Genomic DNA, 16,393 nt, shown 5'->3' with positions numbered 1-16,393 from the left:
AAGCGGAGTAGCCAGTTTTCGCTGCTTACGTGGACGACTACACTGTCGATCTACTTAAGGATATATAAAATACGTTAAGTCTAGGCTATGAGTCACAAATCCTTTTTTTTTTTTTCTTTCCCTCCTTTTTCAGGGTTGTTCCGCGGGGTTTTGTTTGTTTGTTTTTAAATCCGGTTCCGCTTTCTGTGGTGTTTTCCTTTTAGCGGAAGATCCCGCATTTACGTTCCGAAAACATCTTGCCTTTAAACCTGATTCTCATGACCCTTTCTTTGGTGAGCTGGTACTAGTTACCCCCATGACTCGCTTCATTCTCAGACATCTCTTTACCTGTGGCCACTGGATAACACTTGGGGAAAATCCTAGATGCTGTTGTCTGATTAATTTTCATCCTCAAATTAGTTATTCACTTTTCTAGGGGACTATTTTGGTTTAACACCCCCTTAGGGTAACAGTGGGGATTCCACTGCGCTTTCCCAGACTCCAAGGGTTCCATCCCAGTTACCTGTATGGTTTGGGTAGCCCCACGTGAAGCTTTCAACAAACCCCTAAAGCATAATCCTGGATGGGACAGCCTCCTCGGCCTCTGCAGCAGCACCCGGCACCTAACGATGTCAAAATACCGGATAAACCTCAAGGACTAATTGGCATTTATCATCCTTAACCCGAGCAGTGCATCTCTGAAATACCGGTGGATGTTCATACGGAGAAAAAAAAAAAAAAAAAAAAAAGAATTGAAGGTTGAACCGAAATGAAAATGAAGGCGGAAGGGCGTAAAACATATATCTTTCGAAGCAGTGGTGACTTGGTATGAGATAATTTATTCAGGTGTATGTAAGCGGAGTACTCCCTAGGCTTTATTTCTCATTTCCAAGAAAGTCCTGGCAGGGTGACACATTGATGTCTTTTAGGAGATTACGGAGGCTTCAGTGTAATATTTAAGACACTGTCTTGAGAAAAAATTGCTTTTTGCAGTGTCTCGGTGGAGGGCTCAGTAATGCGTTTTGTTCCTACAAACAGGTATTGCGGTGGTGACAAGTTTTATTTGTTTTTCAGCTGTTCTTACGGACAATTTCATCATCTTGTCATTTGAGGACCATAACCAACTCTGCTTTATTCAGTTTACAAAGAAGATGGATTCTCCCGATGTAAACAAGAGACTGGAAAAACTCTCTTGTTTGGACTTTAAGGTATAGCTGTCGTTGGTGACTGTAAATACTGCAGTAACTTCACGTCGCGAATCGCTGGTGCTTGCTGATAACGTCTAGCGGTATAAATTGCAAACCTTTATATAACCGATGAGAACAGCTCCAATTCTAAAACCGGCAGTCATTGAAAAGTCAAAAAAAAAAAAATTACATGGCGTTCTGAGTTAATTAATTAAAATACTGTGCCAAGAGGGATCCAATTTTCTACCGTATTTCAGTTAAGGGCTGAGCCGCACAGTTGAGTTACCCCTGCTTAACAGATTACCTCCTGTCAGTTGAGCAGCAGTAACTGACCCTTTGCACATTCTCAGCATCTAACAAGCATGAAGCGAAATCTGTAATGGTAAACCTCAGTGTAAAGGATTTAAGCTAATGTGTTTTACCTCTTGTTTGCTGTGGGCTAAAAATGCACGCATGGTCAATTACTATGGCTCGGCTGATATACACAAACTCATGAAGTTATGATAATTCAGTCGTCTGCCTGAGCTCCAAGACTGTTGTAATTCTTTGCAGAAATCTTAATTTTCCCTCTAGTTACGGTGACGCTATTGTTGGGAGAGCTGGTTTTACAATTAAGCCGCTGAGCTAGGACTCAAGATACAGAAGCGGAGTTTCTCGCCGCTGACAAAGGATGTGCGTGACCTTCGGCAAGTGACTTGGTGCCTCTGTATCTCAATTCACCGCTTCCGCAGTGACGATGAAAATACTCCTTTTTTCTCCCCCCCCCCAGCCCTTTGTGTATGGGTGTATCTATACCCATCACAGCAGTAGCGGAAAGGTAGTCTGGGGGTATCTGAGCTGGCTTTAAACTAGCCGGTTTGGATGTGGGTGAAAACCAGCTCATCTCAAACTGAATTACACCGTGTCTTGGGGTGGATTGGGTCTGCCTAGACGTAACTTATTTCGACCGTCAGCCCTTTGACATGGGGGCAGGGGGCTGACCTTCGGTGGAAGCGCTCGGTGCTCCAACAGGACGACAAAATAATCAGCCAAAGGCAATTAACTTTGACCGGGCGGAGCAGGAAAGGGGCTGCGTAGAATTCGCTGCAAGAATGAAGGAGAGAGAAGCCTTTGCCCAAGAAAGGTCGAAAGATGTAGTAAGCAAAAGGGAGAGTTTGTGTTTATTTCAGACTGGATAAATATTAAGGAAAACAATCCACTGCTAGCAAATATTTTCCCCTTGACAACCCCTCCGTATTTCGCTTCCTCACATAAGGGGAGTTTGCATCTGCAAGGCAAGCTTTTTAAGGATGTGTTTAATTTAAGTTTTGCCGTATTCCCTTTTAACTTGCTTGGTAGAAATATTTTCTGCTAGGATGAATATCTAATACATTTTCCAGGCTGTTTCAGTTCAGGGCCTCTTTTCAGCAATGACTTGTGTTTGCGAGATTGATCCAACCTCTATAACGTGGATTTGAGACAGTTCACTGTTCACCGGGAACTGAGCTGATACGTCGTTTACTTTAAAATTACGGGTGCTTGTGCCTGGCCTACGGTGTCTGTAAAGGTCGTGCTTTAGAAGCGAGGGCGGTGTGTGGTCCAGGGTGGTCTTTTTGAATAGCTTTATCTTTAACGAAGAAGTCGTGAGCTGAAGAGTACCTTCCTCATTTAATTGTGAGAGCCATAGCTCCTCACTTAAATTACGTTTAGAAAATAGATTTTCATCCTGGGTATCGCTGGGTGCGTTTTGGGTCTCATGGTTGCGGCTTTTTTTTTTTTTTTTTTTTTCTTGGGAAAGAAGGAGAGCCTAATCCATAGAAAACTCTCTCTGCCCTCGGAAACCAGAAATATCTGCTGTACTCCTTAATAGGGTTGTTATGTTCAGTTCTTTGCTGACACAGCTGAGCTTCTAGAAACGCCTCCGTGTTCAATGTTAACTTTGCTTTCTCTTGAAATCAGTGGGAATCACTATGGATTATTGCTTTGCCAGCCAAAAAAAGGCATTTGCATTTTTTAATTGAATGTTCTTTTGTGTGAAGCTCGCTAGTTAGGCAGCTAAATATAATTTTTATTATCTTCAAAATTGCACCGGCGTGAGCCAGCAGAAAGTATTATTCACTGCTGCAATAATATTATGTCAGCTCTCTGCATTGAATTAGAGTTCTTTAGGGCTGCTTTTGGTCAAACTTACAGAAGCTAAAAGATCACAGACGCAGTCAACAGTAGCGTCGCGATCAGTTGTAACAAAAGAAACAAAAGATGCTCCTCAATTGCAAGTGTGCAAACTTGCAACAATACAGGCTTTAGGAAAAAAAACCAGTCCCTTAGTGTTGATTTTGATTTTTTTCCAAGAGAAATTGAGTGAAAAGGTGGCTTGCCCTGGTATAAAACTGCCACGGGATTAAAACGGGGAGCTAAGATTCAGAGAATTTGAGTGTAACCTTCATCTCTGCCTCTGACATTTGGTACAGCCTTGAGAAGAGTACGTAGTATTTGGGTTTAAATTCCCATTTCTAACATGAGGGAAATGCTTGCTTCCGATCATATGTGATGATATAATTAAATTTCCGTCGTACTTACCTTGTCATTTCTTTGGTACCTGGCTGGAAGCAACATCACACTGCTCACGGTCCAGCCTCATGGTGGGCAAAATTGGCAGGGAACGTGAGGCAGTACTGGGTTGCCGGAGTGCTAGTAGTAATAAGAACAAGTCAACCACGCTTTTCTCCTCGCAATTTGATATTTATCCAAAAGTCTTTTCTTTTTTTCACACGATACATACCTAAGGGGAAGAATTACTTTCTCTGTCCTCTTCCTTTCCAACCGATGCCACCTTGGATTTAATTTACACTTTGACAAAAGAAAGGAAGACTTATTGACTGAATCTCTACAGCCTTAAGAGCAGCAAAATGTAAAAACAACTCTTACCGTCTGCGTTTTCTCAGTGGCGTTAGCCCACCTTTGGCAGTGCCACGTCTAATGCGAGATGTAAAGGTTTACGAAAGATTTCTGACTGTTATGACAGGTGAAACTATTACGAACAGGTAACTCTGCAATACGGCACTAATTAATATCTGTGAAAGTATTTGTGTTTTTCCATCCTAATCAGTGCGTTGTCACCAAATCAACTCGTTATATATAGCTTTAATTCAAGTGTCAGCTACCTGCTAACTTTTATGTACGTTTTATCTTTACACTTCTAAAGAGTATTTTGACAAGTCAAAGACAGGATATTCTGCAAATACTGACCTTTGGCAAGTTTGTCCCGTCTGTGGTTTTTTTTAATCCATTTCAATTTACTGAAGGAGGAGACAGTACAAGGAGTTAAATGTTTACCGTGAGAGAACAACATTGGTAATTACTTTGATTTCAGTTCCTTTTGATGTGTATTCAGGGGATGAAGAGGTCAATAATATTATGACCATGCAAATAGAAAAGGGTTCTTTTTGACCGTATAAAAAAACCGGCAAAGGATTATTAAAGCATTAACCTTGATTTTAATGGCCTTGGTTGAGTGGTGAGATCACAATTTGGATGAGCCTGATTATTTACTAAATACAATACATAAATGCAACGGGTTCTTAACACCCATTGCACTCTGGCATTATCGCATTACTGCCATCCTTTGTTGCCTTGCAGACAGGAATATGAAAGCAATCTGTCATGTAGTGAGACTGGCTCCAGAAGCATTTCTCTGATAAGAAGACCCCCTGCCCTTTGCTAGTGTCTGGTCCAGTAGGCTTAGCCATGCGCTTAATCCCCAGAAAGTGGTTCGATTATTGCTGACCAGCAATGGCAAGATAGTTTTTTTTTCCCCTAGCTATCAACCTTCCATTAATTCCTTAAGCAGAAATGCGGTGCAATCTATATTTCCTTGGCATGTGTCACCCAGATGGTGCACCGCTCATGTTTTCAAATAACCATGCTCCAAAATAACAGAGTTTGAATAATAAATTCCGCAAATCCTTCCTGAGAAAGGAGGCACAATTCTCAAGAGCTGCATAAACTTTACGCATGATGCTGTAGCTCATCCACATTATGCAGAGAAGTATATATTCTCTTGCAAAGCGGAGGCTTGTATCTGGATTCCTTAATTTAGGGAGGAAAAAGGAAGATATATGTTTGCTCAAACACTGTTGAATATATTTAATATTTGATTACGTCTTAAACACTAGCCTTAGCTCCCTGGTCAGCTTTGCAGAACTTGTCATTTAATATGGCTAAGCTTAAATCCTACGTGTAGGTCGATGCTGTCAAGCAACCATGACTGTACATTTTGGTATTGATTGGAGTCATTGCAGTAAATTCCTTCTTAACTCACATGCCTTTCCTTCCCAATCCCCTCCCCGCAGATAAAAGTGTGAGCGTGTCTTTTTCCGTCCGAGGAGATATTTTTTTACATTTACAGACAGCCTATATGAAGATATTCCTACGCAGTCCTCTCTGTATATATATACGTTCTTTCACACATCCAAAGTAAACGCTCCCAATTGCTCCTACTGTGCTATTTCATCACCTCAAACGTTTTCCTGCATTTTCTTTTTTTTTTTTTTTTTTCCTTCCATCAGATTTCTTACATTGATCTGCTTGGGCCGGAAGGTAGAAGGATGACACGTCACCTGGCAATAAACGGTACGCAAGATATGGTCATTTGCTGGTGGTCAGCCGTTAGCCATGGAGCGTGGCCTTGGTCGCCTATTTCCCGTGAGAGGGACAGAGCCAACCTATTGCTGTTAGGCTGTGCGCACGGCAAATTGGAGGTAAAGTGCCGAACTCTCTTCTTACATCATTTTTCGCATTTGTTAACGAAAGAACTGTTCCACCTGTAAAGGCGTATGCGGGCAGACACGAAGGACAGATGTGCTGAAAGTGTAAGAAAGGCAGAGCAGCCATTCTAATCTGAAAAGCCAAAGCTCGTTTTGCAATGGAAAAAAAAGCACCTTAGTTGGTACGTTTACCTTTTCCACATCAAAACTGGCAATCTGAGAAACGTAGCGAGGAAGTGAGGTCCTTATAACGGAATAGCTTTGGAGCTGCTGATGCTAAAAAGCGTCAGTACCGCTAGAAAACTTGAATCTGAGTGAGGAACTGTAGCTGTTGCGTGCTTGTCGAATGCAGTTGTTTTACGTAGTCTGCAATGATAACTGATAGGCATTTCACAGCTATTTCAGGTGGTTTATTGTCAAATTTTAGCTACACCCAGATGCTGCTGCTTAAATTGTTGCTATAAGTACTGATCACATCAAGGACCGATTTTGTTTCTTAAAGAAAAACACAAAATTCCCCATCCACAGGTGGGAACGTGAGCTACAAGTTAGAACAAGGCTCCGAGCTGACCCTCTTTCTGACACTTGCTTAGCTTTACCTTTCTAGGCAGATCTTTCCATTTCATCTCTTTCTTCTTTATTTCTTCTGTTTAAGAATACCTGAAACCAGTTCCTTGTGTTCGGTAAAAACCTTAAAGATGAAGCTACCTGGGCATACTGTGAAAAGAACCGGCGCCTGAATTTAAAATGGAAAAGCTGTTCTGGACCAGCATCTCATATAGATGCTCCTATATTTGGAGTTTTCTTTTTAGTTTAGCTTAAGCCACTGCTAATATGGACTAAAAAGGCACTGACTGTGGGAGAAGAGCACAAACTTGAGGTTCAGCTGGGGAATAGCTGTTTTGGAGCACCTATTACAGGCTGTTTCCCTGTGGGGAAAAACCCTAAGTAACACTTTAGAATAAGCTGCTCTTATAAACAACATCCTGTTCTCTTTAATTAGGGACGATGTAAATGTTTTAATGTCTTGGAATTATTGCTTTGATAACTAATATTCATTTCAGTGAGGGTTTTTTTTCCCTTGGGATTTTCTATGTATTGAAAGCCAAAAAAAAAAAAAAAAAAGGGTAGTTGAGACAGCTTTTTCTTATTTCAGTCATTAGTCCCTGTAGAATTTAAGTTCGAATTACCTCCAGTTCTGCCGCCTTTACTTCTTTTCAATTGACCTCTCTCCACCGGCGGTCATCTTTGACTCATCTCTCTCCTCTGCCTGATACCCACCTGCGGTTCGCGATTCCCCCTGCAGCTATGCCCAACCACCTCTAAAAAATGGCTCGGGTAGCTGAAACGCGCGTCTCTTCTTTGCGAGTGTTTTCAGCCTAACCCCCGCGCCAGTTCAATGGTACGAAAGCTCAGCCTTACTAACATTTCACATCTTCTTTCTTACCGGGGACACCTGGGTTCTGGCAGCGACGTTCTCATGCCTTTTGGTTCGTCCCCACCTCTTCCGGAAAGCTCCCGAATGCCAACGTAGCAGTTTACAATCTCTGTTTTCTGAGGTTTTTTTCGAGACTTATTGCTTCTAAGAAATCCACAGAAACCACCCGGTCACTTTAAAGCGTTCTCCGTTTCATTTTATATATTGTAGGGAGATTTCCAAATTACAGCATCTTCCAATGCACCTTGTTTTATCCTTTTCTGGTTCAGACTCTTAAATTGCTCAGGGCTGAGGCTGTCTAGTATAGTCCCAAGCACATCACTGGTGCTTAACACAATAACGATAATAAGCATTCCCTCAGCCTTTAGGCCTAAACTCATAATCCTTTTAATTTAACCCATATTGTAATATAAATAGAAGAAAATGATTTTTAAAAGCAGAACTGCCAGATTTAACTGTTTGGTTGCTTTCCCTTTTCTCATCCTTTGACTGTACTTGTCTGCTTTAATTCTAAGATCTTTGGATGAACTTTCTTTTCCTGTATTTGGCAATAAAATAGCGAGTGCTGTGCCAGGCCTATGGAAACCTTAGTGGTATATAGATCACAAACTATCTCGCCAATTAGGCTGTTCCATGTTTTTATCTCTTGGATGCTCAGTGGGCTGCTGTGTAAAGGCTTAAGACGCTCTGCCTATACGCTTCCCCTGTGTATCCGTGATGTGTATAACCTGTGGTACTGTTTGTTGTTGATTTTTCTTTTTTTTTTTTTTTTTTCCATGATTTCTCTAGCGCTCCTTACGGGCGGTAGTTGAAATTCCCGTGCGTGGACGGGGGATGTCATAACCCAGCAGCTCTAGAAGAAGCGTCGACCCCCAGTCGGCAATTAACTGAAGTGCCTTTTTCCCCTGCAGAGTCTTGGAGGGGAACTTTAACTTAACACCCTGAACTTCTGAGGGTCATTTGATAGCTTAAACATGAGCAAAAGCATAGGTAGTGTTTCTAGGCAGCTTCTAAACTAGGTCAGATACCCCAAAAATATAGTGTTTCTGTAAGCATGCTTAGTTGCCTCTACTCCCTTACCATTTCTAGAGTTCCTCAGATATAGACCTGGAAGAAAAACGTGATGTGCCATTGTTATGCATGAAAGTAAATCCATATTTATCATATTTGACCAATAACGTGCATTTTCTCCCGGTAAATAATTATTGTCAACAGAAGAAGAAGGATGAGAAGCATGAACTGATTCGGTGTGGAGCATTTATCAAAAAGAAGTGTAGTAATACCAACATTTTACTTGAAAATAGTAGCATCGCTTGGATGGGACAGCGTTATTGTCTAGAATTAAGAGAAAAGCGGGGATTGCTGAATGTCTAACCCGTATGTTTGGCACATTGGGTTTATGAAAAAGTAATCCAAGCCTGGGGAGATGAGCGGGTGCTGCCCACAGCTGTTGTGTAGACCCTTGGTGCCCACCTACGAAACCCGCAGGAAGATGTGCCGGCTGCCAACACGCCTGTTGGTGTGGCAGAGCGAAGGGAAACGGGGTGTTTAGGGGATGCTGCTTCCTCCCTGGAAGAGTTTTCGGGGTGGTGTTCGCTGGCCACCAGAAGAGCGCTTATTAGGAGAGGAACAGCTCTGGGACAAGGCGACTCAACCGGGATGCTGTCCCGTACCTGCGCGTTCTGCGTTGGCATGATTCCCGTTGCACGTACAGCGTTTGGGGTATTGCGTGCTTAACGCAGCTTTTCAACTTCATGGAGGAAATATGCATTTTACATTTTCAACAGGCTGTAAACGGGATTGGAATTGTGCTGGGTGGCTTTATGTTTTAACGTTTGCAACTATTAAGGTTAAAGGTAGACGTCATTCCTCTAAAACCAGAAAGTACTTTTTCCTTGCACATCTTGGCTTGGTTTACTCCCTTTTTTTTTTTTATTTTTTTCATCTGAGATCAGTGTTTACTCTGTTAAATGCTCTAGGTTTTGGGGAGGAATCCTCCCCTGAAGAAAGAAAAGTGCTTTTCTGTTTAACACACGACTTCGCTCCGGTGGGCCGTGTATGTTTATGCGTGGGGACTCGCGTTGCTGCAGCACTGTGTGCCTGTGGAACCTTTGTCTGCTCTCTTGCCTGCATGGGTTTCCTCTGGGAAACTCATCCGTGCTCCCATTTATTTATTTAATTAGTCGGGGATTTGTTTGTTTCTTCTTTGTTGAAGTACCAATGATCGAGGACGTTATTTCAATTGTCTCCCTGCGGAGATAATGCCGGTGTTTTGATTTCGAAACCAGGAGAGGAATCTTCCAGAAATCATTTTGAACCATTTGCTCTGCATAAAGAGGATCTGATGTGAAATCATCCTCGGATTAAATGCTTTGAGAGAAAGTCGTGTTAAAATCAACATGAACTTTATTCTGCAAACATAAATTACCAGGAGGTGATGATGCCGGGGCTTAGTTACTGTAGTACTTTGCATTTGTCTTTGCCATGTTTATTTTCACTCCATTTAGTGCTAGTGCGAATGACTGAAATTATACTTCAATCTCGTGGAAAAAAATAATTTGCCTGGGAGAAAATATGATTTCTCTTTCTCCCGAGAGACAAGATTTCATAGTTATTGCTTCCACGTTGTGCCTCAAACTCGCGAAATAAACACGGTGGGTCTTTTAGGAGTGAGCTATCCTACAATGACTGCAGCGCTCGGAAGAAACGGCTACGGCGTGTGAGTGAATAGCTGAAATACCTCTCGCACACGTACAGCAAAGAATGTCAAATCCTCGATGTCACGTTGGGTTAAAAGTTCAATGAATAATACGGGATAAAGACGATGACGATACGTTTTGAAAGAAAATGAGAATAAACGTCGGCTGAAGATCTAAGTAATAAGATTGCGTGTGGGACTGCAAATACAACGCAGGCGAATAAGTAACCTAGAGCAGGAGCCTTGCATTTTTATTTTAGAAATGTTTAAAAATAGGACTGTATTTTTTTTTTCTTCTGTCTTCACAGTGCTGTATTTAAAACTGTTTTACTCTAGCGTGCGCTGCGCTTCCCACTCTACATTTCTAATTAAAGTGTTTGTTGTTATTTGGAGCCTGGCTGTGTGAAATTAAAGAAGCGTTGTTTTTTTTTAACACCCATAAAATAAATCAAACATTTTTCCCATCTGAAAGACACACAATTCAGTCACAGCAAGCTTATTTCTCTGTTTCTTTTGTTTTCTTTTCTGTATCTGCCTGGTAAGCCAATTTTCTGCTTAAGAACTACTGGTTAAAACTCTTATTTGTTTTGATATGTGGACTTTATCCTTTCCCAGCACTCTATGCAAAATACTTCAATTTTAAGTGTTCAAAGATTTGCACTGAAGAGAGTGATACTACCCACACAAGCCAGTGCTATTATTTCTTTCAACTTTAAACCGAAAGAAAGTATTTTAACTAGCATAATTCAGGCCCCTTATTTACTAAGATTAACAGATTCTTTTACTTGGATCGTTGCGATTTCTGACTCCACGGTTTGAGCCCTTGACGTGGATCGTGTCCCTCGTGCCGCTGATGAGCCGAAATGCGCTGTAATGGTGCACAACTGCCACGGTAATAAGGGAAATGTGCCTAAATTGTGTGGACAGTATTGAAATACATTTCCTACATTTTTGTAGCGTGCATGTCACAATACTAAAAAGGACTTTTAATATTTTTTATTATTAATTATTATTATTTAGTTATGTATTTTACAGAAAGTAATTGGTTTTCCTTCATGCAGAGTACCTCCAGAAATCTCCCCTTGAAATCCAGGGCTAACTGCTTAGTCCCGAGATGTATGGAAAGCGCTTAACGTGGAATGGGATTCAACGCCGCGCCGTGTGATAGTACGGCTCGGTCTTTGTCGATCCGCTGCCCTCTCCTCGTTTCGGCAAATCCAGCACCTGTCCTACCCGCTGCCGGGGATCTCCTCCAGCTTTTGCCTTCCCCTTCCCCAAGCGAACGTTTGGTTAACTTCAAGATATATATTGCTGTTTTAACGTTCCCCTTTAGGCTTCCAGAGGAGTACTGCTCACCGGGAGGGAATCCCAGCAGGTTCTTTTAAACGGACTGCTCACGCACTACGTGCACTACATTCACTGGCGCGTGGCTGCTTCCCAGATTGAAAAACCATTGGCAGGCGATGGAGTACCATCTTCTTGGGGGGAAAAAAAAAAAAAAAGATGTTTTGATTTTTGGAGTTCTTATTTTTCAAAAGCATTATCTTAAGCCTTATTAACATGTTTTTGTAGCTTTGTATCTCTCCGCTTTAGTTTTCTGGTTAGTGGCATGAAGAATTAATAATAAAAGTCACTTCTGACAGAGAAACTCAAATCTTCCCTCTCAGATGAAAGAGAATATCCATTATTTTTTTTCCCCCCCTTCAGAGTGCCAAATACCGGTTACATTCAGCAAAACTGGAAACCAGAACAAAGAGGTCTCTGGGCTTGGTACTCTTCCTCCAAGAGGCACATGAGGCCACTGATGCATGAGAAGCAGCTTATCTGTTCCAATCTAAGGAGAAATGTTTCTCTTGTTTTCAGCCAGAATGCGAACAGCGGTGTCGAGAAAAAAGTTCCCTTTAAGCCTAATTTGTTTAAACGTTATGTCAAAACTTCCGTTTTGAAATGCAGCGAGTAGTCTTTCTCTCCTCGCGGGAACTTTTCCCTGGTTTAGAATTGCGTTCTGTACAGCAACCAGCCCTACCCTCGCCTTCGTTTCAAGGATCTGCTCTCAAAACCCTGTGAAGCTAGGGAACTTCTCATCTCAAGGCTCATTAAATTAGCCTTCCACAATACAAGGTTGTGCTTTCTTTTAAATTCAAAGTAGCGAGCAACGTTTTGTCCCGCTTCTCCTCTAAGAAGGCAGAACAAAATTATTAATTGGATTCAGTTTGGTTGCTGGCTCTCGAACGATCAGATGGCAACGTTTACTTTTCTGTGACCATTTCCATCGCTGTTTTTCAGCGGTCACTCCTATGCAATTCTAAAATCCATTTTTTTCAGGTGTTTTCTTCTCTATTGTCTTAAACGTCAAGGCCAGTCTCTCTTCAGTCTTTCACCTCTCGTAGGCTTGAGTGTTGTGTGGATCTTCATGACTTGCTTGTAGCTTACGCGGAGGTGTCCAGAGAGGAACGCTGGGTTTGCATCAAAATACAGAGATGAATAATGCAGTGCATTGAAACCTGCCACAGGAAGACAGAAATCTGAGTCCCAGAGGGCCTCAAGGCTCATTTCACTGAAGTTACGGAAGCTTTGAAGACTTGCTTGGGCAAGATTTCTATTTCACATATTTGAAAGGCAGCTACCTGGGTCTCTAGACATACTCTTAGGGAAAACTGCAGAAGAACTAATAACACTTCACCTTGCCTTTATTTGGGGTTACAGAGCTCTGTGGTCACAGTAATCCCGTGTCCACAATAACCTCTTTTAAGGGTTTCCTTGCTATGCAATTTAACACCCTCGTAAGCTCCACGTCTCAGCAGTTCTAACGTCTGCGCGGTACCCACTGCACATCTTGTGGGCATAAGTGACTAGTTGCGGAGGCTAAGTCATTAGCGAGGGGATGGTGGAGACGAGAAAAAGTTTTTCAGGCTATAGAAGTAATTTAAATCTTTTATTTCCTCTTTGGTAGATATCTTCGTTGATCGCTACTCTTCCTTGAAAGCAGTTCACTTGGTTTTCACAAGTTGGATGCATTCTTCTATTAAATTATTTCAAATTAAATATTCTCTGTTAAATTATTTTGCATTAGGTGCTTTTTTTTGTATGTCCCCGACTACTCATCTTAAACTAGCTAAGACTTTTGTATTAACCGGCAGCTCTGCAGAATTGCAAGAATCCTTTTTTCTTTCTTTTCAATGAGAAGCCCTTTTGCTGACAAAATAAGTAAACTGTCAAAACAAAACATCCTAATCAGTCTGATCAACGTCCTGAATAACTTGTTTATAAATTCATCGGTTGCTTCTGAAGTAATGGGTGGTATGCCAAAAAAAAATAATCTTAATTTCTTATTCTCCTCCTCTGCAGGATGAAAGGCTAAATTATACATTCAGTCGGTCTTATGATCTGGGGAAATCAACTTGAAACTGCTTTAAAGTTATGTGTGCATTTCTTGTTTTCAACCTGAAATTTCCAAACTTCCTCCCTCGCCTTCTCTCTGCCTTTTAATCGCGTTTGTTCCCCCTTTCTGTGTAAATGGTACTTGCACGCCACCTGGACTCAAAAGAAGGGGCTTCCAAAACTAGTGGCGGGTCAGCAGCTTTAGTTTCCAGCGTGAAGAATGCCGTGGGTACACCTGAGGGTGGGGTTTGGCTCGGTTTGACATTTTCCTTTCATTCTTTATTTCTGCATGAACGAACACCGGCAGGTTTCTGACTGATTTCTGCTACTCTCATCCTTCTAGAGGCATTCTTCTTCCCTCTCTTTCAGAGAACTGTTTTTTTTATAAGCCAGTTGGTAACTTTTTTAACAGCTGGTACTTCTCCCACACTTTCCCTGCTCAAATCCCACGTAATACCTCTCGCTCAAACCCACATATTGTAGGATGTGAAGCTCCATCAGACTGCACCGCCGCCTCCATCACTTTATGGTACTTCCCGTGCTTCCACGCTACAAATCCTTGCTCTTGGCCAGCTGCTGTCTTTGCATTGTATTCTGCCGCCTTCTGTGTTCTTCTTCCGGTTCATTCAACCTTCAAGTACCCCTGAACGGTCCCCCCTTTTCAGCCATCACAAATTCTTTTTTTTTCTGCATCTAAAGCTATACGGCACCAAAGAACATCTACCACCTACTCATTTGGCAATGTATAGCACACATTGTTTAAACATGCCATCGTTTCTACCACTATGGTGTAATGTTTTCTGTTACCATGGCCCAGAGCAAATGATCAAAAATGCTCTACGTGTGATGCTCAGAGTAACCTATTATTGGGGTTTTTTCCAGAAGTTTTTGGGATTTCTCCCCCACCTCACTTGTGAATAATCAGTTATTCTTTTCTATCAGCCAACTGCTCATTTCTCCTCTCACCAACACTGTTAGGACCACCCCCTCTTTTATTTTCTATTCTGCTAACCTATTATATACTCTGGACAAACAAATATGGCTCGAACTGTATCGCAGGGTTTTTTAATCAAAGGTATTAACCTTTTAAAAGTTAAACCAGTAGATTTTACAACTCCACTTCTAAAATGTGTGTTTGTTTGAACTTGCTGACCCATGAGAAAGTGCATCGGCAGCAGTCTGCTTTTTAAATCATCAAAATAAGAATAAAGCGTTACGAATGACCGCCAAAACGTTTCAGATATTTTTATTTTTTTTTTCAGGTTCTGAGTTACGTCCGTACAGAATGGGATCCGCTCGACGCTCGCTTCAGCACTAACCAGCCTTCTCAGGTTTACACGGTAGAGCACTCCGTCTCCGCAGAGAGAGAGCCCATGGCCGACAGCTGCGTCTACAAGTGTGTTAGGAACAAAATTCAGTGTGCGGCAGTCACCCGAATACCGCTACGAGCCAAGGCCGTCAGCTGTTGCAGAGACGCGACAGAAGACAAACTGGTCCTGGGTTGTGAAGATTCGTCAATAATTCTGTACGAAGCCTACAACCAAGTGACTCTCTTAGCCCAAGCAGAGCTGCTGCCGGCCTTGATAACCTACCACCCTTCTGGAGCTGTGTTTGTGGTTGGCAGCTCTCAAGGGGAGCTGCAACTTTTTGACACGGCACTGTCCCCAATTAAAATTCAGCTCTTGGCACAAGACTATGCTCCTGAGGCGACCCTGCAATTCAGTAAACATTTGGACGTGCCTAGCAGCCTCATCCAGATCCAGTGGGCTGCTCCTCCAGTCGCATCTGCCAGCGCTGACGGCGCAGACGTTCACGATCTTTTGTTGGTCAGATTCGACAAAGGACCCTTCGGAGCGCTTCACTTTAAACTTGGTAAGTTGCTGAGCACATCTGCGGAACACTGAGCTCTCAAGGAAACATCTGTACCTCACAAGGGTTTTTTTTTTGTAGTTTGAAAGCAACACCCTCATTTTAGATACATGGGACCGTGCCCATGGTAGTTCCAATGGTATCTGAAGATGTGAAGCAAGGAGTTAATTATGTTTCACAATTACTTAGTACCTTTTCATATGGGGTCTGACAGAATAGGACCCCAGTCTGTTGTTGGATCAGGGTCCCGTTACGTTCCCTGCTACCCTAACAAAGCGTAACAACTTCTCTTACTGAAAATTCTTTCGCTCTGTAGTATGTCATTTTAGGAGTTGTATTCATTCTGTAGTAATACTCCTAACAAGCTAAAATAAACTATATTTAACAATAGGGTAGTAACGCCGTTTTCTTTCGTAAATTAATTTTTGCATGTGTGATGCAACTGTCCTTTCCATTACAATGTACATTTGTCCCAATACTCTGTTCTTCCTGGCTTCAGTACGTGAAGTTACACCATTTCTTTCCTTGAAGGCTTTTCACACAAGAAGGAAGGTTTTCATAACCTTCAGAGAAGTTTGGTCTCTCAGCTGGTTTGCCAGGAGCTGTGAATAAAAGACAAAGTACTAAGAGCCGAGGAAGGACTTTTTACAAGGGCATGTAGAGGTAGAACAAGGGGGAATGGCTTCAAACTGGAAGGAGGTAGATTTAGATTAGATATTAAGAAGAAATTCTTCCCTGTGCGGGTGGTGAGCCCCTGGGGCAGGTTGCCCTGAGAAGCTGTGGCTGCCCCATCCCTGGAGGTGTTCAAGGCCAGGTTGGACGGGGCTTGGAGCAACCTGGGCTGGTGGGGGGTGTCCCTGCCCAGGGCAGGGGGGTGGAGCTAGGTGATCTTCAAGGTCCCTTCCAACCTAAACCATTCATGATTCTATGATTCTAATACAAATTTTGAAATTTATATACCACTTCTCAGTTTAGGTGTAAGGAGAGTAAAGCCGTAACTCTTCATTTTACAAATGGGATAACAAGCAGCAGTAAAGGAAGGCTAAAAGGCTTTCCAAGAGTTCCACGACGAGTCGGTGACCACACTAAGAATAAA

At 42.2% G+C, this 16,393-nt stretch overlaps 1 protein-coding gene across 1 annotated transcript in view; it reads left to right on the top strand.

Moving 5' to 3' along the window:
- Positions 1-203: 203 nt before the first annotated feature.
- WDPCP (WD repeat containing planar cell polarity effector) overlaps positions 204-16,393 on the top strand; it is a gene marked incomplete at its 5' end in the record, with an annotated part of 94,832 nt that continues 78,642 nt past the window's right edge. Inside the window, 4 exons of the mRNA XM_009895602.1 lie at positions 204-272; positions 1,054-1,187; positions 5,714-5,905; positions 14,691-15,300. Of these exons, the coding sequence (XP_009893904.1) occupies positions 204-272; positions 1,054-1,187; positions 5,714-5,905; positions 14,691-15,300 (1,005 nt within the window). The remainder of the gene's footprint in view (positions 273-1,053; positions 1,188-5,713; positions 5,906-14,690; positions 15,301-16,393) is intronic.

Source organism: Charadrius vociferus, unplaced genomic scaffold, assembly GCF_000708025.1.
Source record: "Charadrius vociferus isolate BGI_N301 unplaced genomic scaffold, ASM70802v2 scaffold372, whole genome shotgun sequence".
Taxonomy (NCBI): domain Eukaryota; kingdom Metazoa; phylum Chordata; class Aves; order Charadriiformes; family Charadriidae; genus Charadrius; species Charadrius vociferus.
The sequence above is the reverse complement of the archived record's forward strand: the minus strand, read 5'-3'. Positions and strand labels throughout refer to the sequence as shown.